Genomic DNA, 26082 nt, shown 5'->3' with positions numbered 1-26082 from the left:
ATACTTCGATGTACCAAGGGGGGTACAAAGATCTACCTTTTTCACTTTGAATAAGGTATCTATATGCAGGTACATGCAGGTACATAGAAGCGGAAACTTATCAGTAGACTATGTGAGAGTTTATAGTGTCTTGGAAGTGTAAGTGTGAGACAATGAGCCAGTACAGTCAATCTGCCCACCTGGGGGTATCCAGGTGAGATTACTTGAAGAACATATGATTGTTTTTGTGGCTTTGGGTATTTGGTGCTCTGGCTTATGGTGTATAAATAATGTAAAATTACGTGTTTGTGTGATTTCTAATCTATGAAATCAACACTCACCGAGCGGATGTTGGGGTATATATATATTTGCAATAAGCGGTCCAGATTAAAACATATATACTCCGTATATGATTGGTGGTAGCTAGATTACAGTAGAAGCAAACATAGGAGTTGATATTATATTACACAATAATTCAAGCCGAATCAATCCAATTATAATTTTAATTTTGGAAGCGTTGACTCTATTCATTTCGAACTCCCACCATCTTTGGCTTATGTAGCACTATATTGCAGCCTCCTTCAACAGCCCGGCCGGGCTAGCTCAATCGGTAGAGCGTAAGACTCTTAATCTTAAGGCTGCGGGTTCGACCCCCGCGTTCGGCTATTCCTAAAAACCAAACCTGAGATTTCTTTTTTTGTTCTTTTATTTGATTTATGAACTATGATTTATAACCGAGTATCCCCTTCCCCTGTTGATCTCGGTCATTTATTTAGTGTTTTGTTTATATCGTACTTTTGTTCTGTCCCTCAGCCCAAATGAGGGGCGGATCATTATACAATTACACAGAGAACGGACAAATCCCCCCCCACCATCTGCACAACAGACATCCCGGCATGCAGCGCGCATGTCTGTTTCCAGTAAAGCCACTGTGATGAGTTTCAGATCACGTCGTGGCCTACGACATTCTATTGGCCCGGGGCTAGGTGTAATGGCTGTATGATGTGTCAAGGCCATCCGGCGCATATCCGTTCAGATGGTCTGATCCAATGCCGTCCTAAATATCCGGTCTGGACAACATCCAGGGTGAGTCATTTATGATGACCTCTTGAGATAGTTTGGTAGTTTTAGTTCTAGTTCGGGTTTCTGCCTGCTGGACCCCTAAAGTAACCCTAAACCCCAGGTCGTAGTTCAACGGTCTAGGCTTTTGGACAACTGGAACACAAAGGGATGACGAAGGAGTGGTATCAGTTTGCGACAACAGTCCCCTGACGATGAGGGGACTGAGCACTAAGTTTACGGGGGGTTAATTAGGGTCTCGCAGATCCGACCCCGGTTGGGCATATCTAAGAGCTACGCTGTACTCCGTGGTTTGTACGAATATAGTAAGGTGTACTCGGTATACTTACTAGTTTACTAGTGTTTGTAGTAAGTACGGTAGTTGTACCTTCTAGAAAGAAGATGCAATTGCGTGACCGCAGTATCAAGGTATTTTACCGTGGCGGGATCTGACCGCTGATTTGTATACATTACTGTGTATACTTTGGTATATTTGATCTAGAATATCTATTATAGTACTATATATCACTATATATATCGCTATATATAGTAGTATATTATTATATATTACTATATATACATCTATAACATGTATAAAGTATATAAAGTATATATAGTAATGCAAATATGGAATATAAAATACTCCAAAGGTCAAAAAAACAAGTAACGATCTAGACCTGAGGGGCAAACCGATTATCCTTATCTGTAATTTTCACCCATTTCCTTTTTTTTCCCTCCAAATATTTTTTGGTTTTTTTAATTTTTTAAACCCTTTTACTTCAAAGCCTCTTTCCCCCTCTTTCCCCCCTTCCTTTCTATCATCATGTCCTCCACTCTCCCAGATGCCTCCAAAGTCGGACTCCCCGCCTCCGATGCCACCAGCGCCGCCGAACTCGCCAGTCTTAAGGTAAGACTTCGCGCGGCCCTGCGCCAGTTCCCGGATTTCCCCTCTCCCGGAATCTTGTTCGAGGATATCCTTCCTATCTTCGCCGATCCTTCTCTGCACGAGGCCCTGATCCGCTCCCTGGAACTTCACATCATCGCCAACCACGGTGATCAGAAGCCCGATGTCATTGTCGGCCTCGAGGCCCGTGGCTTCCTGATGGGTCCCAGCCTGGCGCTGCGTCTGGGTGCTAGCTTCGTCCCCGTGCGCAAGCAGGGCAAGCTCCCCGGTCCTTGCGAGACCCAGGGCTACGAGAAGGAGTATGGTCAGGATTTCTTCCAGATGCAGGCCGGTTCCATCAAGCCCGGCCAGAAGGTCCTGGTCATTGATGACATTATTGCTACTGGTATGTGATGAGAATCTCCGGTACTTAAATACCCTTCGTACTAATAAACTATTTTTAGGTGGCTCTGCCAAGGCCGGTGGTGAGCTGATCCAGAAGATGGGCGGCGAGCTCCTCGGTTTCATCTTCCTCCTCGAACTTGAGTTCCTCCACGGACGCGACAAGCTCCCCGCGCCGGTTTACACTCTCCTCTCTGGCCAGGCTTAATTTATACACACACCGCTTTCTCAAAAAAAAATCATTCTCTTTCTGCGACGATCTCAACTGCCGATTATAATGACCCCATCCTTTCCAAAAGCCCGACCACACCCGATCTTGCGGTGAGCGTCTGCCATCCGCTCCTCCCGGGCCCAATCAAACAATTCACTCGAACTTCGAGTCTGGAGCCTTGTTTCGCTGGTCGACGGCACCCGCCACAGCTGGCGCAGAGCTGCCCGGATAATATCCCCAATATAGACAAATAGCTTTTATCAATGCAACTTGATATGTGTATAAACTGGCTACTCCTATCTTCTTATTGTAATAGAATAGGTTTCTGTTGAACCTGACATGACCCAAAGATATTGATATACTTTTTGGAATGCATCTTATCAATCTATAGTATTTCACTCCTTAGGAATGAACTTCCTCATCACCTCCTCCACCCATTCCTCGGGAACCCCTAAATCCACAGATTCCCGAATAGCCCGATTCATCCTCGCAATATACTCAAATTTCGGCCCCGAAAGCTTCACGCAGTTCTCATCGACATAAACCAAAACAGGCACCTTCCCCTCATCCAGCCCCGCCCTAAACTTCTCCGCCCCATCCAACCATTTCACAACATCCGCCTCGACAAACCACTTATTATAAGAGCCCCTTCCCTGCACTTTGGGCCTAATAGAAACAGGCACACCATCCCCAGGCCCCGCATCAATAGCAGATGTATCAACACCCTCATAACCATCTAGAATCCTCTCATCGCCAACATCCATCTGGTAAAGAACACCGTAGACAGTATCCTCGGACCCGGAGATTGGGATCTTATGCGCAGTCTCGGAGTCTTGATTCGCAACGCGCAGACCAGGTGGTGGGAGGACATTTGCGTAGCCGGCTTCGCAGATTAACCAGCGCCAGTGCGGGAGGGTTGCGATTGCTAGTGGAGTGGAGGAGTGGGTTGGATTTATGCGACAGCGGGTTTTCATTTGGGATGGCGAGAGATTGGAGCCGTAGGCGAAGTAGAGATATTTTGGATATTCAAGTGGGTTTAGGGCTGGCGGGGGGGGTTGGGGCCTGGGTGTGTTTTTCTGCTGGTTGCAGGGTGATTGGATCGGAAGACATTGTTTCTGATGAAATTGGATTGGATTGGATATTGTTATGTGTAGTTCGATGTGGAAGGGAGGAGTTGAGAAGAGGTAGGAATATGAGTCAAAAGAGTAAACATGTGCATAAGCTTAGCTCCGATTGCGTTATTTTCATATCAATCTCTACATATGAGGTCCAACCCATCTCTACTACTATACTTCTTTTTACTTAGGCGTATACAAAGGCAGTAAGGAAAAGAACTTTTCTATGTATAACTTTTGATCGAATCTCTGCGTTATAATTTACCTACATTGGCCCGAAAAAGTGCTGTTCAATTAGTCTATATGAAGTACTAAACTACCGGGGATCTATAGAAATAGAGATATTAACCTATATAGATATTGTTGGCGGAATTAGGGAAGCCCAAGCTGGTTAAATTCTTCCTATTTCTAAATAACCTCATCCTGCACGTCTTCGAAGTCTCACGGCCACCTTCTTCGTAGGTGGTAACGTCCCGTATGGCGCCCATCGTGTGTCCGGCCTGACCTGTTCAGCTTGCTGAACATCGACCAGCTCACATTCAAACAATTCCAAGAGCAATCCCAGCGTGCCAATGATTTCATTCTTGGCGAAATGGCGACCTGGGCACATACGGTGACCTCCACCGTAAGGCATCCAACATTCAGCCAAGCCTTCAAGACTGAATTTTGCATCTTTGTCCTTTTGAACAAGAAAGCGTTCTGGCCAGAATTCATCCAGAGGTTTGGCAACGCTCTCGGGTCTTGTGGCTGCCCAGGCTTGTCTGTTATAAGCCGTAACCGAAGAGAATATTGTCATTATTATATTTTTGCCAATAGTATAATCTGAATCTAGCCTGAAGTTGGCATCTTCATTTGTGCGTATTGTGGTGGTTGTGACGCGGAGGCGTAATACTTCTGCGTAAGTGGATTGCAGCAAAGGTTTAGTGGAAAACTTGGGAATATCCAAATCGCCAGTTTCGGGCTTCAGACAACCTTGGAGCTCGATCTTGAGATTTTCTTGTAATTCCAAGTCCTTGAAAGATTCGAGAATATACCAGAAAACAGCGGGAACGGCATTTGCATTAGATCTGGGAGGCCATTCAGTCGAGCACGTTTCCTTTTAAAATGAGGAATTACTTACCCAAAAAGAAGGGCAAGGTTCTCCGATACGATTGAGTCGTTATTCATGCCATACTTCCTCATATAATCTTCACGCGCTTTGATGTATTTGGACCCGAAGAATTTATCCCACTCGGGCCCGTCTTCCCCATGCTGCCTATAATCCGATTCGCGATTTGCGAGCCGATTCCATGCTTTGATATTCGCCAGCAAGCGATCCCGAGTCTTGTATTCCGATGGAATCATCCACCGAGGCAAGCCACGGGAATAGTTGGGGACCTGATGCTCGAATTCCCAAAAGTCCTCCACGATGCCAGGATACATTTCTAGCAGTTGCAAACCCATCATAGCTTCAATAACCGAGGGAGTAATCTGACTCTGCAGCCATGTGTAAAAATCCGAGATCTCTATCCAACTATCAGTTGGAATCTCGAGCCCAACTAGCCTGTTCTTGAGAACTGAAAGGTATCTCTCTGAGATTGCTAGGAGGTGTTTTCCAGACAAGTACTTGAGACTGGTCTTCGCTTGGAAATCATGCATATGCTCCGGCTTTTTTCCCGGTGTTGAGGCGCTGGGATCATGAGCAGCATAGAAGTGCAAATATTCTTTGGGCGTACAGAACCATTTCTCCATGACAAATGCCATCATAGGTCTGTTTGTCAGGGTTCTAGAAGACCGTAGTATGGATCTAATATGAATTGGGTTGACAATCATTGTGAATCCGAAGGGTCCAGCGCGGACTCCAATGGGTGAAAGATAACCCCAGCGTTTACTAAAGTACTTGTTAGGTAATATCACGACTGCGTATAACTAAGTGACTGACACCGTGTTATCCAGGAAGCTGGCCACGCTCCATCCTAGGTCAAAGGCATGGTATAGTCCTGGGAGGTAGTATGGAAGGGTTGGTGCTGGTTTTCCGGGCCTCTGGCTGTTTCGAGTCCAGATGAAGTTAAAAAAGGATAGCGTATATGTTGAAACAAGAAGCGTCAACAAGGCGAGGACTGCGACTTGGAAAGACGTAGAAAATATGCCAAGGGCTGGATTGACAAACAATGGACTTTCCTAGGAAATAAAAAATGCTATTAGCAAACTGAAGCTAAATCTGGTCCAGTTTGAGACATGCATGGATACCTGGTAGAGTATCAGAAGCTTGCTGTGACTCTCAGAGATGTTCCCTGTGCTGGAGGAGACCCCTTTCAAAATATATGAAGCCATGAGTGCAGAAACAGAAATCTTTTTGAATATATTCCCGGCGAAAGGGCATTATAGCTGATTTAATATACAAGTGCGAGTGTATCCTGATATGTACTAGTTCAAAATGGGCAAGCTTACAGTGGACTCTGCATCTACCCATGTCAACCCCGTCGGGGACCGTTAATAAAATAGATTGTTTCCCTATTATTTGGTATCCAATGGGGTTCCTTCAAATACAAAATATATCTAGGCTTATGGTCGCTGGCGTATCCACAATGCATCATGTCTAGGGAGCCAATAGCTTCGAGGACATCAACCTCCGCTTATAGGTTCTTTTTGGAGGGAACGATGGATTGTCGGGACACTCCCACCATGGCCGAGTAGCTTTGGTACATACAGACTATAGTGACAAATTAGCATTATCATTCAACAATAGGCGATAAGCGTTTAGCGAAAGTGAATTGCTTACAGCCTGGAATAAGAATCCAAAAGGAGTTGAGGAAGATGAAGTATCCCCAATAGTAGAAAGTCTCTGGACGAGAATAAGACACTCCATGGTAGGATTCCTCTAAAATGCTTGTCCCATAATACAAGACGTCGCCATAGAATTGGCCCATAGAGACAATGATCTGTGTTGGATGGCGGTGCGGAGACTCCGTAACGATCATCCATGCGATGGAATAGCATAGAGGTCCCCATGCAAACTGTGTAAGATTTTAGTATAATTATTTACAGGCGAAGATGTAGCACACTTACGGCTGTAATCGACTCCATACAAAGTACGAATGGCTCCATAGTCATGTATCGAGAATCAGCCTTGGCATACTCCTTCCACATTTGACCAAGAAGATCTAGCCTACGTGGCATTGTCTTGTGGTTATACACAAAGTACCCTTCTAGAATGAAGTGTATACATCCACCTAAGGAGTGTTAACCAGGCTTTATCCGGTGTGGATGTAATATTGAACTTACTAAAGATGAACCATCCCACCAGAATCTTATCTGCTCGCGATATACTCGGTTTTATCGTCTTTAGAACAAAAGAACTAAACCCGATAATACCAACGGTTGCAATAGCAAAAACGCCAAGAAGTGCAGGGATGCTCATAGTATTGGCGACATAACCAATAGCATTGAGTCCTGGGGGTAAAATGGGTGATTTGGTATGGTTGCCATGTTCTTCAGGGAAATGGATTCCAGGGAATCAATCGATAAGAGTGGTGCCCACACGATTTGGTGTATGCGAATGGGCCAGAAACGAAACTACATAGCTGATAGAAGCTTTTAAGGATTGGGAGAGATTGAGACGGGCCGTGCCTGGATGTGAACACGCCACTCGGAACGAGCTTCTGCACCGATTCTTATTAAATATAGCAAGGATTGGTGGTAGCCTACGCCAATCACTCCGTGCGTGTGGACTTCCCCGCTTAGATATGAAGTGCGGCGGGTACTATGTGTATATTAGTTTGGACTTCCCGAGCCAATTAAGAACATTCAGTTAGAGAATAACAGGGCGTGGTTGGTCACAGACAAGGCCGTGGATTAGATCTTCCCCGTTGTAGAGCAAAAATGGCCCCTATCGCAGTCCCCTTTCCATCTAGGCATACTCGGACATTCCAAACCCGTTAATCCCGATGGTCCGAAAACAATCCTCTGGTCAAATATTCTCATGTCAATTGACAAGAGCAATATGGAGCATATAACCTCGCACCGGGAGATTGGTCTTGACATGTTTGGTCTCATAATATTACACTTGCCTAACTAATTACTGCATAGCTGTATCATCTTGATTGTATCCAAGCGGAAGCCAATAGTGGTTGATAGTGGCATATGGGGCCAAATTAAGGTTCTCTTGGATGCCAATGACATATTCCAACACCATGGACATTAACTCTGATGGTAGTAGAAACCCCATATTGCCTTGCTTAAGGGAGGCTAAGGAAGTCTTGGAGATATGATGTAGAAATAGTTTGGACAGGAACTGCTCTGATAGGAGGCTGGGGTTGAGCTACTTATTACTTTAAAATTACCATTGCATATTGAGTTGGAACCGGTAATCATATTTTTCAGCTTAGAATCTTAAATTTCAAGATGAAAGATTGTTTAATGTGTTACGTACTTCCCTATTCGGATGTTTTGAAGGTAAAATACATCCATGGATACAGAGATAAGTATCCATGGAGATCGAAGTTGTCTGCCATGGGACGTTGGTATACTATGCCTTTTGGAAAGCTGGACTGAAGATATCTCTATCTACTTTGTCTCATCCCGAGAGAAGAGCGTCTACCAATACGCCACAATGCCGAGCTCGAAGCACGACATCGAATCCAACTCCTACGGCAACTCGAAAACGAACACTGGAAATGCTGCGTGGTGTGTATGAAGTTACACCCGCGCTCGGCATTTAAGCCCTCCAGACAATCCACGAAAGCGAGCTCTTGCTACGAGTGTGGTTTACTTACTAGTCACCCTGACGTACAAGTCGTAATCAAAACGGCCCTTATGACTAAATCCGTCAAGGGGATCTCAAATTCAAATCTTCGTATGTGGGCAATGCCTACGATTTCGAATTATCGAAGGGATTACCTGGCGCGCTGAATGGTATCTGTCCACACAAGGAGACCAAGAAGTGGCTCAGGCAATTCTTTATCGAAACGGGATTGGATTACTCTGTGTGTTGCAGGGGAGTTGTAACACCAATGAAGACAGAGCCCCATCTTATAAAGATCCTTACTGTGAGGAATTTAGGTTATAGAAACTGGAATCAGCGAGGATGGAAGAACAATCGGGATGATCGCGGTTGAACTTATTATATAGCGAGGACACACTTGATATTTGACTATATTGTGAGACTGGTTCACCCGAGAGAACTTGCTGTCATATCGTTATATCGTCTATTTTTTATCTGAGGCTGAAGTCCGGAGTTAGAGTTCCAACCCTTGCAAGGCGATGATCAACCACTTCACACCTTTCGGTCATTAATGACCGATATATCTCCACTAGATCTCCACTAGATATCCCCACAAGTGACTATCCGACTGAAATAACTCGATGGCCAATTGCGGGGGTTGTCTATTCGTGCATCCACATACCGGAAACCAACTTCCGCCAGAATTTGATATATCAAGTCTTCCACAAGTCAAAGGATTCTATATTTTCAATTCTAAAAAGAAAAATACAAGAAAAATCCAAAATGGCACCCAACAAACTAGCAATCGCCAGTCTCTCCTTGAGCCAATATCCTGGCCACCTCCTCGACCACAAAATCCGCGCCGCAGCCCAAGCCGGCAGCGCGGGAATCGAAATAGTCTACAACGACCTCCTCACCTACAGCCAAAACCAAAACATCTCTATCCACATAGGAGCCCAAAGAATCTACACCCTCTGCCAGGAAACAAACATCCAAGTCCTCTCTCTAGCCCCCTTCGAAAACTTCGAAGGTTCAACAACCCCTCTAAAAGAAAGACTCACTCTCGCCGCGCACTGGCTCGAGATCGCCCGTCTACTGCATGCACCTTACCTACAAGTCCCATCAATCTTCACAGCAGACTGCAGTCGCGATGAAAAAATAATCATCTCCGACCTCCAGCAACTATCCGACCTAGCCAGCTCCATCAAGCCAATAGTATCAATCGCCTACGAGCCCCTGTCATGGGGAACAAACTGCTCAACCTGGGAAAGCGCGCTGTCAACCGTGCAGCGGGTTGACCGTGCGAATTTCGGACTGTGTCTGGATACCTTCCATGAAGGGACGCGGTTGTGGGGTGATAATGCTTCTCCGACGGGATTGCAGATGGATGCGGAGACGAAGTTGAGGGATTCGTTGAGGAGGTTTGTGCGGGATTGTCCGCGGGAGAAGATTTTCTATGTGCAGCTTTCTGATGCGGAGAGGTTTGAGACGCCTTATTCGTTGGCGCATCCGTGGGCGTTGCCTGGTGAGGCGAAGGAGTTTACTTGGTCGAAGCATGCGAGACCTTTTCCTTTGGAGGTTGAGCTTGGGGCGTATCTGCCTGTTGTTGAGATTGCCAGGGCGTGGATTGTGGAGATTGGGTTTGAGGGGTGGGTTTCCATGGAGGTTTTTGATCGGAGGATGAGGGATGGGAAGGTTAGTCCTGAGGCTGCGGCTAGGCGGGCGGTTGAGTCGTGGAGGAAGGTTCAGGTTGAGATGGAGGGTAAGTCGAGGCTTTGAGTTGAAGGGTATTGTGGGTTGTATATAGAACTAGGGTGGATGGTGAGTATAGTAGACTATTATCAAATGAATCCAGTTCGATTCTCTGTGAGCTGGAGGGTTTGACTATACAAGTCTAAACCTATGTACATCTGTGAAACATAAAACAAGCGCCCACAAATGATCCGAGAGTCTTCCAAAAGGGTATAGTATATCTGTGTGAATATTCAAACAATGTGTAAATTCGTGATTGGGACACCACGAGAGCGCATGCTATATCGTCTCTTGACTCCGATGCCGTTTGCATGGCGTAGTAGCTCATATGTTTCCTCTCCGCCACCGACCATGACCATGCTGATGAGGTAGTTTCGTGGAATGCCGCTGGCTGTCATTTGAGCTTCATCGAGGTGTGGACGGATGAGAGTGGATTCAGCGCGGACGGCGGCGAGCGCAGAGCGAGACCCAGTTTGTTTCGTTGACTCTTTCCTCTGCTCGTGGAACCCGTGTGGTGGCACGTCATCGTATGAAACGACGACAATTAACTTCAGCGCGGATCGCGTTGGTCGGTATGCAGGGATGTTGCGAAGCTTTTCCGAGAATGTGCAGCCGCCACGTTTGATAACAAGGACTTCGTGGTTATGGGCGACCTCGCGGGGAATACCCTCGTTGCAGAGATCACCGGCGAAGTATATACTTGACCACGACAGGCGGTCTGTCGATGGGTTGCCGAGTAAGGACATTGTAACTGCATCTTCAATATCTGGAAGCGGGCTGGCCCCAATGCCTGAAGAGATAGCAGCGGGGAGAGTCAACCTGAGTGGAGCGGGTTCGGTCGGTTCGTTGTGAAGTAATGACGACACCGAGTGCATCAGAGACGATAGCATGGCTCTTACTGTTGAGTCCGGGGAGTCAACAATTGCGGCATCGTTGACCGAAGAGGCGGGGCTGTGGCCTGCGAGACGGGGCTCTGGTGGGTGTGGACTTTCTGGTTGAGTTTCTTCATCTCGTGGATGAGCCGAAGCATTACGTCGGCGAGAGGGCTCTGGGAGAACGTCAATGACGAGGTCAAGCATGGCATTGTCGCGAACACGGGTGAAGTTCGGATCATACGGATCGACGACATCAAAGGTGATTTGGCGAGAGAGGTATACCTTCTCATCTTTGCCCAATGGCACATTGTTGATCACCTGCACCCGGTACCCGTCTTCCTCCTCCCCAGTTGTGGCTGTTGGGGGTTCCAACCGTACATCCTGAACCATACTCAATCGGAGTCCTCCAATTGTTTTTACAAGTACTCCGTCTAGGACACGTTCCAAAGCTCCAGGTCCCATGTTTACGCCGCCTGGGAGTGATGGGAATGAGATGTCGAGCGTGGGCCGAACGGCCATGGGCGCGCTGGTGGCGTTGAATGGGACAAGTTGAGGTGGCAGCGTCCACGGGTAGAATGTGTAATTGGTTGGTGATGAAAGGTCAGACACAAAGACGCTCTGATGTCCAGGTGAGTCTTTCAAAATAGGACCTGCGGCCACTCCTCGATCAGGCATCAGATCCAGCCGCGCCAAGTTGGCAGCATGGAAGATGTCTGTTCGGGATGCCGTGGAGGACACGCCGAAGAATGGAGAGGGGATAATTTGACATACTCCCTCGGCAATGTCCTGACCTTGAGATGGCGTTTGCGGCGGGCGAGGTGTAGATGCCGATTTTTTCGGAATGATGAGAGGATGGCCTTCGGTGTTAAAAACCCAGGGAGCATCGATCTTGTTCAATGGATGCTCCAGGTCAAACAGCAGGTAGAGATATTTGGCTGTCTCTCCAATGAAGAAACTTTCCATCCGGTCGATGAGCTCACCAGTCAAAACATTCCGAATGCCAGCCCAACCACACTTGGTCCAGCAACGCCGCTTGAGGTCGCTGAGAACCATCTCTCCAACATGCAGATACCAAGGATCTTGAGTTGCGCGATAAATGTAGTAGTTGGACTCGATGAACTCGGGCCGACCTCCATACCACGGCATACCGTTGTCGATGTCACCAGTAGCCACGTTCCATCGTTCAGGGATGCCCGAGTAACGTGTCCAAATGGCGGTAGTCAGCAAATGAATTTGGATAGCTTCATCTAGCTTTCCATCCAGGGCAAGGACTCCCGGATAGAAAGCGCTCAGGCTATCAATCCAAAACGCTCGCGTCGCACCGGTGATCACATCCCCTACAATAAGGTGGGGATGTTGATAACCTTCGCCTCGGAATAGGTGGCGATTGATCGCGGTGTGAGATTCTTCCCAGACCTGTCGGAAGGCCTCGGCAGTATGCTGGTATTCCGTTAGAGGAGCATAGTACGAGTCCAATGCCGCCCAAGGACTGTCAGAGTTGAAAGGCAGACGCTCGCCCTCGGACAGAAGAACATGAGCTTTGACGGCATACTCGTAGAAGCTGTCAATACCGGCGCCGATCTACTAACAATTAGCTTATACTTCTACCTGTCAAAAGAGATCCTGCTTACTCCGGCCCATGGTCCCACCCATTTCCCCGACTCGACATCAATGCCAAATCCAAGCAGTCCGATGTCACTCCGGCGGTTCCAGACCGCCCAAAATGCTCTCTTACCCAAGTCCTCGTATCGCCCATCACCGGTGAGTCGGCTCAAGACGGTCAGCTCAAGGACCAGACTACCTGCGCCGGCGCTACAAGTCTCAGCAGGCTCAGATGCCGAGTTTTTGGATTTGCGCTTGCCCCCGGCATCTCGGGTGTTGGGATTTAAAGGCGCATTCTCATAGAATGGGATCCCGTGGCGCAAGTTGACCCGAGGGTAGGGAAGGCCCGTCTCTGTATAGAATGCAGGGAGCAAACGGTGGGCCAGATCCACAGCAAGTCGAAGTAGTTGGCCATCATAAACAAAGCCATTGCTCCATCGGATGCCGTGGTCACTTTCTATAAACATACTTTTATCCCATGCGCTGGCGAAGGCAGCTTCCCGTTCTGATGGCTCGTATCCGGTGATGGGTAGCTCGCCGACGGCGAAGAGATGGGCGCTGAGCAATCCACCTGGAATAAGTTAGCAGGAGTACATTAAAAAAAAAGCCGGAAATTGAGCACATGCGACATATCGATAAGTCGATAAGCTATGAAGGGGAAGTAATCATACCGAGTCCTCGAATCACAGTTTCAAACAATTGTACCTTGCTATCCAGATCAAAGCCCCTTGACCGCTCACCCTGACCAGCAGGGCCGTCTGAGCCATCACCATACAACCTAACAAAACCCTCGACACCATCCTGGAAATGCGCTAAGGCTCGCTCGCCACTGTCCGGGCTCGAGGACAGGATGGCCAACGTCGACAAGCTGTCAATCAAGGTCAAGGAATAATTTCCCAGCACATCATTATTCTCGGGATTCTTCTCGTCGCGAACAAGAGGGCCACATGTCAGGGCGCGTAATTCGTCTTCGGGGAACGCGTATTGGAGGTAGTTCTCGAAACCATGGAAGAACATGCGCTCAGTTTCTTGTCTGCGGGAGGACAGGGATGTATTAGTTAATTTGTATGGCTCTTTGAAGAAGATTGACTGTAGCATATAACTAGCATACCTTAGTTCTTTGACTTGGCTATCTCGCATGCCATGAACGACGGTGAGCCATAACAGGATGGCCCAAACCACCATGCAGGCGGAGCGGAGGTTAAACATCACCTCCGTCGCGTGCGCTTCGAGCAGATCTGAGCGCCGTAGGGGTCATGGATGGGGCGCCAGATGGCCTTTTATTTAAGACCTCTCTGAAAAGAGACTGTTCAAGGTGATCACCCTGTTCAAGTGGAGTGGGAAGGGGATTCGGCCAGATAAGCCTCTGGGGAATCTTTTTTCTTCCCGCTTATTGCATCATTCCATACTATACTATGTTGTATACTTTGTTTGTACAACTTATAGATTGAAGATTTATAAAAAAGTAGTTTATTAGCAGTTTATACTAATTTATAGATGTAAACATATTATGCATTGTAGACTTTAAGTGCTACCCTACTATATATACCGTGGATACAGATACCAGATATAGAATAAACAATGATAATGATAATGTATGAAATGTCTTGATTATAACAATTTACTACAGAAACCGAAGAAATCAAGCTTGACTTATTTACTCAAGTCGAAGGAAAGAAAAAAAAATTACACCTATTAAGAGGTAGCTGTACAGGTATCAAAATAGGTATCATTCATTCTCTCATCAACCCTACTTGCCCAGCGAATCAAGGGTTATACATATAAAAGGCGTTTTGCACATTCTAAGCCATTATAGCTACATCACTAATAAAGGGAACATATTAAAACTTTTAAAAGGACGCCGCCAAGCCGTTTATGACCATTATTCCATAGGGTACATAGATAAAGCTAGGATATACGCAAACGCCTGAACCCTGCTTAATATACAACGACTGCAAGATCATACTCTAAGCTTGTATGTCAGCAGCAGACGCATCGAAAACATGGAGTGATATAATCCCACCATTCCCTTTATCCTTCAAGAGAAACGTCCCTCTGTGTGCCCGGAAACGTAGGCATCGTCAGAATGCTTCGATGGCAGGGGAACACCCAGGCCACTGTTCACTGGTGACAGAGCGAACGTGTATGTGTATGTTGGTCCAAAGGAGAGATCATAACCACGACCTTTCTGTTTCCAACCTTCACGTCTAAGTGCCAAAAAATGCTTGGCCACACCGTAGAATTGTACACATAGTATAAAGACCTGCAAGATGAGCACGGCATGCCCGACGGTGCTTGAGACGGGGGAGCTCCGGTACGGAGGGCCAGAACTACGTTGGAGGTTAGCAACGAATCTTCCAGATAACCTCATACTTTGAGAAAGTAGAAACTTGAAAAGGTTGGAACGATATACAAGTTGTATAATCATCTAAGATGGCAAAGGCATAGCCTCATCCACAATATTCCTGCAAGAGGAGCAAGCGGATTAGGATGGTCATCATCATGCCCTTTACATCGTTAGACTGCGACGATTGAAATAGTTGCTATTGATGAAGTTAGCAACGAGGTATTCAAGTAGCATGCTTGTAACAGTATCACTGGAGTTCAAGAGCAGATGTCGAACTAGCCGGACATTAAGATTGTCCAATTCCTACATTGCCCCTAGGTCAACCTAATACAAAAGCCGCATATGACTGTTCTTGTGGATAACCTGAAATGTTCAAGAGCAGGATTGCTTTGAAATTTAGTTCTTATTGTACAATTCATAGATCCGGATGCATAGCCGGACAAAGTCACCCCTGGAAGCTGGAAGATGCTCTCTGACTTGGGTAGCACAAGCCGCGTCCAGATCGGGAACGGATGCACATGGCATTTGAAAAAATGAATTTGACGCCCGCTGATCTTCATTAAAACATTAATACCTATCATATATGCTTATTTGCCCAGCTCTCCAAGCACCAGGTTCCGATCGGAGGAACAAGAAACAACTGTGACCAGGTTAGAAATTGTGGGCTGGCTTGAAAACAGGGGAAATACTCACTGATCGGTTCATCATTGGGGGAGAAGCGCACGTCATTGACAGTGCCCTTATGACCGGGAAGTTTATACAGCAATTTGCCGGTCTTGGCCTCCCAAACAACCACAGTGCGATCGCCACTACCTGCGGCAATCTTCTCGCCCTTGGGATCCCAGCTGGCACGGATAAGGTTCTTCTCCAATCCGACGGGAGCGCCATCGTAGGTCTTCACTTGACGGTTGGTAGGGGCGAAGGGACGAATGTCCCATGTGCGAACAGTAGAGTCATGAGAGTTCGACAGCAAAGTCTGTGAGTCTGGCGAGATTTGTAGCGATGTGATGGTATCTGTGTGTCCGGCCATCGAGTAGACTATGGCCTTCTTCCGAATATCCCAGGCGTGGATTGTATTGTCAATACCTCCACTGTAGATCTCATTACCTGCTTCGGACAATGCCACTGCGGTAATAGGGAGTTCGGTCTGGAGGTAATCCAGAGCATCCTTCTGCCGAGGATCCCAGATACCGATGGACCCATCATCACTACCACTGACTAGAAGCTCTTGTCCTCTTTTGCTGATATCGAGGCAGTTGATGATCTCCTCATGGCCCACGTGACGACGTACTCGTTCCCCGGTCTCGACATCCCAGCTTCCGAGGGTCATGTCTGCGGATGCCGAGAATAGTGCCCGCGAATCGCGTGACCACTGAAGATCCAACACAGCCCCCCGGTGACCGGTCAATTGGCCATAGTTTTCGCATTGTCCGTATGTATTCCACAGTACTGTTCAAGAAATCTCGATCAGTAACATATTCGGCGGCCGCATTCCCGGATAAAGATGAGACATACAGATGGAACGATCCATGGATCCAGATGCGATATGTTGCGCGGTAGGGTCGAATCGAACTGCGAAGACTTCACCAGAGTGGCCTGGTAGGTTCCTTCTATTAGCGCGTGTATAGCGACAAATTGGCGACAATATCTCACCTGTCAGCTCCATGATAGGAGCATCCAAACCACTTGTGCGAGGAACCTGTAGACTCGAATTAGCTGGTTATATTCTGTGAAAGCCCCCTGAGCTTCAACGATGAATCTGGCGCGTACAGATTGAATGAGAGCTCCATTTTGAGAGGAGCCCTTCACAAGCTCGGTTCCTGCGTTTTCGGCGGCCTTGTTCCGCTTGACCACGAGCTGGTGCGAGGTACCAAAGCCCTCTGGAGCAGGGCGCTTTTCACCAGACATTATCACAGCAAGCACCTCTGTTGAATTTGGAGAGGTAAAAGAATTGGTTGGTGACCAATCGCGACTTAGAGCGAAAGTAGTGGAGAGCAAAAGTTCAGGGCGAGAAGCTGCGGGAAGAATGATAATCCCACCTAGGCTCGGCGGTGAGCGTGCTGTGTCCGGCGGACGAAAGCGACCATCGAGGCTTAATCGTATTGCGATGACTTTTGTCCGGCAGAAAATAACATGGTAATTTACCCCACTCACCAAGTAGTATACGTATTAATTAAAAGGCGGAGAAAGGAGCGGTGAACAAAATCAACCAATAGAATAAAAGTTCAACATGGTCAGTCTCGTCGCCTGTAGGATGACCGTGTACAATCAGCAACTCCAGCAATCACGGACTCCCCACAATCACCCTGATCAGCAGTTGACAGTCACATTTACCTCTGTTTGTCTGGATTTTACTTAATTTTCCTCTTTCATCAACAACCAGAGTCACCAGAGCATAATCCTAAAGATGTCGTCCACGAAAACCTCAAGAATAGGAGAAGAGTAAGTGGAACTCCCAAAATCGGACGCCTTATCCAGTGGACCTTCTACTAATCAATGACTTTTGAACAGAATATGGAAGTCAGTAAGCCCCAGTGCCCGAATACTGGGACCCCAGAAGCGTTGACCGATTGACTGCACTGTATCTCCGTCCTCGAACTCGAACTAATCAGCTTTCTTCATATGCGCAGAACAAGAGTCGATAAAGTCAACGCGGAGCTGGTCACATTAACCTACGGAACAATTGTCGCACAATTATGCCAAGACTACGATAGCAACTACCAGGATGTCAACAAACAGTTGGACAAGATGGGATACAATATCGGAATGCGACTCATTGAAGACTTCCTGGCCAAGTCAGGTGTCGGCCGATGCGCCAACTTCCGGGAGACCGCTGATATGATCGCGAAGGTGGGAGTTACCCTAAGACATGGGGAATGGAGATAATAAAGCTATGATGGCTGACAATCTGATCAGGTTGGCTTTAAGATCTTCCTGAACGTCACACCTACAGTCACAAACTGGACGAGTGACAACACCCAGTTCTCCCTTATCTTTGAAGACAACCCCTTGGCGGACTTTGTGGAGCTTCCCGATGATGGGCGGGCTCAGGACGAGCTATGGTTCTCCAATATTTTGTGTGGCGTCCTCCGGGGGTCCCTGGAGATGGTAAGTTACTAGCACCCCGGTCCATTGGAGTGGGTTCCCTTGTTCCGGGCCCCATCGCTGACCCAGATTTTAGGTTCAAATGCAGATCGAGGCGCACTTTGTCAGTGATGTGCTACGCGGAGATGATACTACGGAGATGCGGGTCTCCCTCGTACGATACATTGAGGATGAGATGCCACCGGAGGAAGAGTAATAACCTTGTGAGATGTGCATTTACACTACTTTGAAGAATGGGCGTTCTGGGGTTCCTCATTGGTTCTTTTTATTTTATTTTAGGGGGATAGCCCTGGAGGGTCCCCTTACTCGTCATTATTGTTTCCGATAATCACTCTATTTGTACTCCGTACACCTGTCTTTTCGCAAATTAGGGTTTATGATGTATCCTGCACTACACCACGCGATTTATCACTGGCATAGGTTGATACATTATAAGAATTCATTTTGGCATCAGATTTTGGAAGAAGAAAAACAAAAAAACAAAACTGGGAATCGGGGCAAGGTGAATTTACGATCAGTCCATCGAAATCGCATGATCTCCCTTTTTTTCCTTTTTATACGTGTAGATCCCTCGGCGAATCTGCCGTTCAGGAGCTTGATCTGTATGGTCATGACCAAACATGTATTGTAGACTAAACCTGCAGTTCGGTCAAGTATATCTTAACGTATATAGTTTCCGGTGGGCACGTAAATAGCGGTCAAGGGAACATCCAGGTTAATGTATTTGTCAAGTATTGTATGTCACAAACGTAACACCATACCGGTTCTGTATCACTATCTCCGCCGCCCCTCAACTCTTTACAGATCGAATTTCCCTCCTTTCCATCTTTTCTCAACCTCTACCTAGACAGGACTTGTCCACAGCAATTGATTCTTCTCTCAATTTGTTCAATTCTCCTAGATCGCTCCATCTTCGGTATATTCAACCTTCGTGGTGGTCGTGAAATAGTGGCTTACCCTTTACTTTTTAGACTCCCGCTGGGATCCATCGCAGGGCCCATCAGGTATCATATCACCCTTCTGACTTTCCTTCCTGCTTCCCTTTCTTTTTCTATATTTGTTCAAACCACCATGTTACCACATATATCTTGCATTTCTTTTCCGATCATTCGCTGATGACGGTTTCTATTTTGTCGCAGACCGCAAATTCAATGGTTATCAGATCGGTGCATTCCCAGAAATACGCTTGACAGCGCCATCCCCAGCCCCGACCTCCGACCAGGTTGATCCGCTCCGAACAAGCGATTCTCCCGCAGAGCGCAGCGCCTGTCAATGTACGTCCCCCCCCGGCTCTCTCTCACTGAATCCGTTCTCCTCTTCCCACTGTGAGATCCACATCTCTTAGACTCCCCTTTTCTATTCTTTAATCTGTTCTTTTTTTTCTGTTTCTTGTCCTTGGGTCTTCTTTTTCTTTGTACACGGGTTTGGTGATCTCCTGTCCGCGATTCTGCCCGATCGGGTGTCTGGCGCCGCCCCCCATACCAACCACCTCACTTGTGCGCTTTTTTCCGCCTCCTTGTACCTCCGTCATCGCCCACCCCCATATAGACTGCGCACTTGCTCCTGCACTTGGTCATTTCAAGCGTTTAATCCTCTGGCAAGCGCTCATCAATTTCTCCAGTCAGAGACACCGAACCTACTTCGTCTGCGCCTCCGAACCTCCATCCTCTCGTTTCTACCCCGTCGCGTGGTTTCTCCAGAAGAGACGCCACCGGTGATCTTCCGCGATAATATACCCATTTCATCGTTACGCACACGCGTTGCTCAGCCTGCGAGCATTCGATATTCCTTCAAAAGCGCTGACCGCTTTGCCTCCGCATCAATTCCTACGCGTCGCTTCTATCACCCCGCGTTAGGCTTGATAGCCTGAAACGGAGGTCGCGCGTCGGAAGCTTCTTATATCCGATTTGAAAATCTCACGATACAACAGGCAAGGGTGGCTGCAGTCCCACCGTTCGCCACCATGAACCAAATGAATGTCGGGATGAACCCCGGGGCTGGGGGCCCTGTGGGTGGAGTTCCTATGATCAACAACGGATCCACGGCTTCTCGTAACGACGGCACTATGAACAACCCCGAAGTCATGATCAATAACCTCAACACCTATATCTATGATTACTTTTTGAAGCGTGGGTACCATGATTGCGCTCGCGCTCTCTTGCAAGATGAAAACATCAAACTCAATACCGACAACAATTCCAAGACGAGTCCTGGAAATCGGCGTGATGGCGATGTCAATGGCATGGACCCTGATGCTATGATGACCGATGGGAAGGATGGCGACAAGATCAAGATCCCAGATGATCTCCCTCGTCCAAATATTCCTAACGAGAGCCCCTCTTCATTCCTCCTCGATTGGTTCAGCCTTTTCTGGGAGTTCTTCTGGGCTCAACGCAAGAAGGGAAATAGCACTGATATTAGGCAATACCTACAGCACAACCAGGTGTGTGAACGATCGTCTTCATCGAGGGCTTGGAAGATGGATGGACTAATCCTGATTATTATTACTGTTCTAGAACTTCATGCGTCTGCGAGAACAGCAACACAATCAATTTATGAGGCAGCAACCCATGATGCCCGGCCAGATGAACCAGCTCCGGAGACAGAATGGCATGGTGCCTCCTAACCTGCAGAAAACAGTGCTGCAGAACAACACCACTGGACTGTATGCTCTATCTGAATATCTTCTTCCCCATGCGGAGTCTTAAGTTGGGGGTGGACGTGCTGATGAGATTTTTTCTAGCTCGCAACAACAACAGATGGCGCAGTACCAGAAGACCCAGCAGCTGCAAATGATGCAACAGATGCAACGCGATCCGGACATGGAGATGGGGGGACATCGACCACAGTCACCAGCCTCTGCCGACAACGCTCCCTCGCCGTCGAAACGCCCCCGTCTTGAAGGCGCCGTCAACGGACAGCAACTGGCACCGAATGGCCGTGGACAAGTACAAGGAATGCCTGGACAGCCCAACCCGCAGGCTATGATGATGCAGAATGGAATGCAGAGGGGAATGACTCCGGCACAGTTCCAGCAGTTCCAGGGACAAGCTGCGCAACAGAAATCTATGCAGGTATATGCTCAAAACTTGGCCCTTCATCACTCTCGCTCAGCATCGAATTCCCAGGGTATCCCAAATGGTGGCATGATGAATCCCGGTGTTATGGCCAATCAGGCGGATCTGGTGCCGATGCCAGACGGCCAAGGAATGTATCCTATGGCCGCTGGTCCTGAGTACTACGGTGCAAACGGTCAACTTGCCCAGGTCCGACCCGGTGGTCTACAGACACCTGGCAGTCAGCATGGTAACCATGCTCTTCAAGATTATCAGATGCAGCTTATGCTGCTTGAACAGCAGAATAAGCGGCGTTTGATGATGGCTCGTCAAGAGCAAGATAGCATGGCCCGCACTGACGGCCAGCCCCAGATGCCCGGACAGGGAGGTTTGCCACCAGGTACTTCCCCGGGCAGCAGGGCGGGCGCGTCTCCCAATCCTAGCGACCAAATGAAACGAGGCACACCGAAGATGCCTCCGACTGGACTTCCCGGGTCCCCAAGCGCCGGCGACATGTCCCAGCGTGGATCACCCGGATCCATGAACCTCAACGGTGGTCCGATACCCCCAGAGATTGCGGCTCAGTTCTTCCCTGGACCGAATATGCGACCTCCTAGTTCTAACCCTGCCTTCACCGGAGCTCAAATGGGTCAGCCGATTCCGGCCAATGCCGGCCAGCGTATGCCTAGTGGACAATGGCAGCCAGGACAACCGCAGATGCCCCCGCAGCATTCGCCTGCGAACCAGCCCCAGGCTGGAACCCCGCAGGAACGAAGCGCGATGCCTCCGCCCTCGGCGCCACCTGTCACGGGTCCTAACGCTGGTCGTGGCCAGCCGGCGTCACCTCAGACGGCTGGGAACGCGCCACCAACGCCCCAGCAGACCGCCAAGGCTCCACCCAAGGGCAAGAAGGAAGCTAAGGACACCCGCAAGGTTTGTATACTCTCGAATAATGCTACAATCTTTGTATCCGCTAATTTGAATTCAAGCGACCCAACAAGAAGCAAGCTGCTGCTGCTGCTGCCAGTGCGGCCGCAGATGCGACTCCATCCACGGAAGCCGCAGAGCCACCGACCCCATCGACCCCCGTCACGCCCCAGCATCCCAACTCTTTCAATGCTAAGAATGGAGCGAATGGAGCGAACGGGCCAGCTCAACCGGCACAGCCTGCATCGGCACCTGCTCCTCAGACCATGGTGCAGCAGCCCCCTGATCAACAGCAATCTTTCACTGACCTCAGCATTCCTGATGTATGTTCTTTCACCATCTCACCTCGCCTGCCACAATTATGCGTTTACTGACTCTTACCAAAGGCTTCTGCATTCAACCTTGACTTCAGCGCACTGGAAAATCCAGACATTCTGGAGAACTTCGACTTTGACACATTCCTCAACACGGATGCCGACGCCACTGGATTTGGGTTTGACCCCAGCATATCCTATTCGGCCGATGGTGTTGAGACAGGTGCCGGTGATGGCCTGTGAACGTGTAAAAGTCTTGACGGTCCTTCAGGTGCTTCACCTCCGATATACCCTTGTTTGTACATTTGATCATTGCTCTAGTGCGTTTTCGCGGATACTCGATCTGTTCTGTTTTCTTGTCTCCCAATTATCTGGATATGTGTGTTCTGCGCATGTGCTGTTGTGAGATTGGCGTTGTTGTATCTTGTTCATCGCATCGTCTCCTGTCCCTCCCCTTGCTCGTCCTAGGAAGCCAGCATCCACCAACTGATACCAGGGACTGCTTGGACTGACCGGGGCTCTTCTGTATTCGAGATTAGTGCACTGTGACCTACGAGTTTTCTTGGCTTCTCTTCCTTTCTTTCTATTATTACTATTATTACTTGTGGATGTGGTTACTTAATTCCTTGCTTTGCCTGTCTGTACGGGCAACGTTGATACCTCTCAGTATGAAGTCCAATTCCCCACGGCTGATCCAGTGCACTTTCTTCCTTTCATTTCTCAGGATTTCCCTGACCTTTTTTTTGTCACATCTTCTCTCTTTTGATTCATCTCGAACAATCTTCCAACAAATGCCGGCCGTTTTTTTTTTTTTTTTTTTCTTTTTGTCTTTGATTACCAGTATCACTGGTAGTGGACTCTTCCATCTCTCTACTTCTATCACCCAGGCCATATATCCTGTGGTTTTCTTCTCTTCTCCTTTTCCTCTCTCCACCTCTTGCCTGTACTCTCGGATCAGACTCAGATACCCCTTTACTCCCGCCCAGCCTATGTCATCACTGAAACTAGACATAGGAGGGACCAGAAGGGAAAATGGAACTGGTACAAAAAGGAACCAACCCAAAAGAACCAGGAATTCCTCGACTCTACTTGTTGTCGCTGTTGGTGTTGGTGTGTTGATGGGATGTGACCGGATTGATATTGGGTTTGGATATTCCCCTGCTAGCAGATTCAAGGAGTTTCAATGTCGTTATGGTTATGCGTTTCATGTTATTTTTTTTCCTGGTCTCAAAATATGGATCTGAATTCAGATCTGGACAGTTATTTCCCCGTCCAACTTCCTCCAGTCTCCAGTTTCCAGTAGATGTAGACAAACAGCCTGCATGGTAGAGACAGTATAAGCAAGTCAATTTAGTAGCCTCGTCTTAATGCAGATTTGAAGTCCTTTGTGGACTTGTATACTCAGTAAGTCTCACAGACACGTATGTCATGTTGATACCGTTCACGGGTACCTGGGTATTACCATATTGGAAGTCGGAAGGAAGTCAGAAGTCCATAATGCTACTTTTCCTAATTAGGAAGGGCCCTCACATATAAAGTCCTCCCATTTCCTCCTTTCTCTTCCTTTCATCTTCCCTCTTCACACTCCCTCTCTTCCCCTATCCTCCCCTCTTTCGCCTCCATCATCCTCCATCATCCCTCCTCTCTCCTCCATCCTCCCCCCTTACCCATCATCCATCTTTTTCATCCTCTCCCCTCCATGGTCTGCCATCCATGGTCTACCATCTCTCTATCCATTTTATGAAGCACATGTTTGTTCCCCTTTGCATTTGTTCCATTCTTCTCTGCTACCCACATGACAGTGCACCACCCTTGTTGTTTTCTCTTACACACTCTGTGAGCTTTTTTTCCTGTCAGCCTTTCCCGATATTTCCCCTGGTCATATTGTACTATCCTGATACTTGCATGATCTGACGTCTTATACAGACACATGACTTGTGCGAGACAACAGTTTATTTGCAGTGCATCTGGGATATTTACGGTACGTCCCCTCTGCAAACGAGACGACAACTGGCTGACACTTCTGTTTCATCAGGTACCCTCGTTTCAGTCTTTCAACCTTTGGTTTGAGACAGGTCTCGAGACAACCCTCCGAAGGCACAGCTCACTGTGGGATTCCTATTCTGAAGGCTGTCACTGGTCACACGTTCCCAGGCTGATACTTGAACGCTCCAAAAGGGTCATGAGTCTTCTTATGTCACCCAAAGGAACATTGATAAGTCCCTGTGTACTCATGAGACGACACATGGCTGACATTGTTCCTTTCACAAGTACACCAGTCAACCGATACTCTGACCTCTGGCCAGAAACAGTTTTTGACACAGCCTTCCACCGGAAATGTGAGCTTGCCCCGTGAAGAGGACTCTGAGGGCATTCTCTGACGTCTGACTGCGCGCAAGCGTATCACGTCTTTGGGGAGCCAAACCCGGGCCATCTGAGACCCACTGTGGTATCGTCCTGGGGGAGGTGAGTGGTGGGCTATCTGAGACCCAGCGTGGCCTCGACCCAGAGGAGTGGTGTTGCCCAGTGAAGATAAGTCTGAGGGCATTCTTGACGTCTGACTGCGCGCAAGCGTATCACGTCTTTGGGGAGGTGAAGGATGGGCTATCTGAGACCCGGCGTGGCCTCGTCCCAGAGGGGGAGGACTCCGATGGCAGACAGGGGGAGGACATAGGACGGCCACCCACCGGGGCTATAGGCATATACGTTCTACGAGATGGGAGGCGGAGGATAACCCATGGTACCCGAGGAATACACTTCCGAGGGATTACAGGCATGGATTCTCTGAATCCTTGGGTGGCCACAGACGCTATCAAACTCCAAATTTTTGGGCCTTTTCCACCAGAGACAGCACTCTGGTTACATCTACAGCTTGATTCATTGCAATTCGAATCTTGCTGATGAGACGGACACTTACACTCTGCAAGTTTGACCTCGGTCTGCTTGTTTGTCTTGTCTCTCCAACCACTTGAACCATTAGTCAGGGACAGCGCCCTGGCATTAGATAGTATCTGAATCAATCTTTCTTTTTATTTGATTTTCTTTTGTAGCCAAATGTATTCTTGTAGAGGGGTTGATGAACTGGACCAAGGTATTCCTGTATATCCAAACCAAGTATAGCAAGCAGATTGAAGTTGCTAGAAAGATGTTCGAGAATCTTGGAGTTTGTTAACATTAGGGAGGCACTTTTAACATGGTTAGTGTAAGTGTCTTGCAATGCTACCTAGGTGGTCATTTGGTCTTGTGGTGTTTTGGAACGTAATAGTAACACGTTCTTGAGCGGATTTCTAGATACAACGTCAATGATCGATGTTGTAGCTGGAACAGTAAGCAGAATCAAGCCACAGTGAGGACTAATGGGGACGTCGCGAAGGAGGGACACCACTTGCAGTGAATGTATTGTTGGTGGGTGCAGAATCCTGAATCAATGTTAGGCCAGGAATTGATGGCCAGGAGGTTGCTGGCCGTGCTGTTGCTGATGCTGATGCTGATCATGTGGCTGCGAAGGGTAGCGAACCAAAACTGGCTGGCCCTGAGGATACGACTGTCTCGAGGAGGTGGGCGTGTTGTTAGTAGGTGCAGGACGTTGGATCAAGGTCAAGCCAGGGATCGGCGGCTGAGAGGCAGGGTGTTGGCCATAAGATCGCTGGCCCTAGGTATCCATAGGCAATTCAGCGGATAATTGATTCTGATGACTAGCCATAGCACCATGTTGGCCCTGGTAATAGGCGTACTGCTGTATATGACAAGCCC

The 26082-nt window shown here is 48.1% G+C and overlaps 10 protein-coding genes across 10 annotated transcripts; 5 read left to right on the top strand and 5 right to left on the bottom strand.

Moving 5' to 3' along the window:
* Positions 1 to 1861: 1861 nt before the first annotated feature.
* On the top strand, positions 1862 to 2531 carry N7487_007305 (adenine phosphoribosyltransferase APT1; the record flags this gene model as incomplete). The annotated part of the gene is made up of 2 exons (XM_056875035.1): positions 1862 to 2327; positions 2386 to 2531. The coding sequence occupies 2 exons, from the start codon at positions 1862 to 1864 to the stop codon at positions 2529 to 2531; spliced, it is 612 nt and encodes a 203-aa protein (XP_056727223.1).
* A 398-nt stretch (positions 2532 to 2929) lies between these two features.
* N7487_007304 (uncharacterized protein) lies at positions 2930 to 3508 on the bottom strand (the record flags this gene model as incomplete). Its single annotated transcript, XM_056875034.1, has 1 exon — positions 2930 to 3508. The coding sequence occupies one exon, from the start codon at positions 3506 to 3508 to the stop codon at positions 2930 to 2932; it is 579 nt and encodes a 192-aa protein (XP_056727222.1).
* A 559-nt stretch (positions 3509 to 4067) lies between these two features.
* On the bottom strand, positions 4068 to 5395 carry N7487_007303 (uncharacterized protein; the record flags this gene model as incomplete). Its single annotated transcript, XM_056875033.1, has 2 exons — positions 4068 to 4716; positions 4770 to 5395. 2 exons carry the CDS (start codon positions 5393 to 5395, stop codon positions 4068 to 4070), a joined length of 1275 nt encoding a protein of 424 aa, XP_056727221.1.
* An 869-nt stretch (positions 5396 to 6264) lies between these two features.
* N7487_007302 (EXPERA domain-containing protein) lies at positions 6265 to 7058 on the bottom strand (the record flags this gene model as incomplete). The annotated part of the gene is made up of 4 exons (XM_056875032.1): positions 6914 to 7058; positions 6698 to 6861; positions 6411 to 6645; positions 6265 to 6341 (listed from the first exon to the last, which is right to left on the bottom strand). The coding sequence occupies exons 1-4, from the start codon at positions 7047 to 7049 to the stop codon at positions 6265 to 6267; spliced, it is 612 nt and encodes a 203-aa protein (XP_056727220.1). The 5' UTR covers positions 7050 to 7058.
* A 2076-nt stretch (positions 7059 to 9134) lies between these two features.
* Positions 9135 to 10130, top strand: N7487_007301 (sugar phosphate isomerase/epimerase family protein; the record flags this gene model as incomplete). The annotated part of the gene is made up of 1 exon (XM_056875031.1): positions 9135 to 10130. The coding sequence occupies one exon, from the start codon at positions 9135 to 9137 to the stop codon at positions 10128 to 10130; it is 996 nt and encodes a 331-aa protein (XP_056727219.1).
* Positions 10131 to 10336: 206 nt separating this feature from the next.
* N7487_007300 (uncharacterized protein) lies at positions 10337 to 13765 on the bottom strand (the record flags this gene model as incomplete). Its single annotated transcript, XM_056875030.1, has 4 exons — positions 10337 to 12559; positions 12610 to 13151; positions 13252 to 13613; positions 13692 to 13765. The coding sequence occupies 4 exons, from the start codon at positions 13763 to 13765 to the stop codon at positions 10337 to 10339; spliced, it is 3201 nt and encodes a 1066-aa protein (XP_056727218.1).
* A 1561-nt stretch (positions 13766 to 15326) lies between these two features.
* On the bottom strand, positions 15327 to 16931 carry N7487_007299 (WD40 repeat domain-containing protein). Its single transcript, XM_056875029.1, has 5 exons — positions 16698 to 16931; positions 16581 to 16626; positions 16443 to 16523; positions 15621 to 16376; positions 15327 to 15567 (listed from the first exon to the last, which is right to left on the bottom strand). The coding sequence occupies exons 1-5, from the start codon at positions 16833 to 16835 to the stop codon at positions 15515 to 15517; spliced, it is 1074 nt and encodes a 357-aa protein (XP_056727217.1). The 5' UTR covers positions 16836 to 16931; the 3' UTR covers positions 15327 to 15514.
* A 403-nt stretch (positions 16932 to 17334) lies between these two features.
* N7487_007298 (TRAPP complex core subunit BET3) lies at positions 17335 to 18228 on the top strand (the record flags this gene model as incomplete). Its single annotated transcript, XM_056875028.1, has 5 exons — positions 17335 to 17369; positions 17439 to 17447; positions 17558 to 17777; positions 17844 to 18035; positions 18109 to 18228. 5 exons carry the CDS (start codon positions 17335 to 17337, stop codon positions 18226 to 18228), a joined length of 576 nt encoding a protein of 191 aa, XP_056727216.1.
* Positions 18229 to 19747: 1519 nt separating this feature from the next.
* somA (putative cAMP-dependent protein kinase pathway protein (Som1)) lies at positions 19748 to 23153 on the top strand. The gene is made up of 5 exons (XM_056875027.1): positions 19748 to 20475; positions 20549 to 20697; positions 20776 to 22021; positions 22078 to 22338; positions 22402 to 23153. The coding sequence occupies exons 1-5, from the start codon at positions 19996 to 19998 to the stop codon at positions 22570 to 22572; spliced, it is 2307 nt and encodes a 768-aa protein (XP_056727215.1). The 5' UTR covers positions 19748 to 19995; the 3' UTR covers positions 22573 to 23153.
* A 2369-nt stretch (positions 23154 to 25522) lies between these two features.
* On the top strand, positions 25523 to 25902 carry N7487_007296 (uncharacterized protein; the record flags this gene model as incomplete). The annotated part of the gene is made up of 3 exons (XM_056875026.1): positions 25523 to 25531; positions 25557 to 25675; positions 25764 to 25902. 3 exons carry the CDS (start codon positions 25523 to 25525, stop codon positions 25900 to 25902), a joined length of 267 nt encoding a protein of 88 aa, XP_056727214.1.
* Between the last annotated feature and the right edge of the window lie 180 nt (positions 25903 to 26082).

This window comes from Penicillium crustosum (assembly GCF_028827405.1).
Source record: "Penicillium crustosum strain IBT 35664 chromosome Unknown utg000003l_segment0_segment0, whole genome shotgun sequence".
Lineage (NCBI taxonomy): Eukaryota > Fungi > Ascomycota > Eurotiomycetes > Eurotiales > Aspergillaceae > Penicillium > Penicillium crustosum.
This window is presented reverse-complemented; position numbering and strand designations above follow the sequence as displayed.

Excerpts from the sequence above, each read along its gene's own strand:
- N7487_007299 (XM_056875029.1), bottom strand. The coding sequence starts at position 16,835 with ATGTCTGGTGAAAAGCGCCCTGCTCCAGAGGGCTTTGGTACCTCGCAC. Across the intron at positions 16,524-16,580 it reads TCCTATCATGGAGCTGACAG|GCCACTCTGGTGAAGTCTTC; the intron begins GTGAGATATTGT and ends GGAACCTACCAG. Across the intron at positions 15,568-15,620 it reads CCCCAATGATGAACCGATCA|TTGTTTCTTGTTCCTCCGAT; the intron begins GTGAGTATTTCC and ends ACCTGGTCACAG.
- somA (XM_056875027.1), top strand. The coding sequence starts at position 19,996 with ATGAACCAAATGAATGTCGGGATGAACCCCGGGGCTGGGGGCCCTGTG. Across the intron at positions 22,022-22,077 it reads AAGCTAAGGACACCCGCAAG|CGACCCAACAAGAAGCAAGC; the intron begins GTTTGTATACTC and ends TTTGAATTCAAG. Across the intron at positions 22,339-22,401 it reads CTGACCTCAGCATTCCTGAT|GCTTCTGCATTCAACCTTGA; the intron begins GTATGTTCTTTC and ends CTCTTACCAAAG.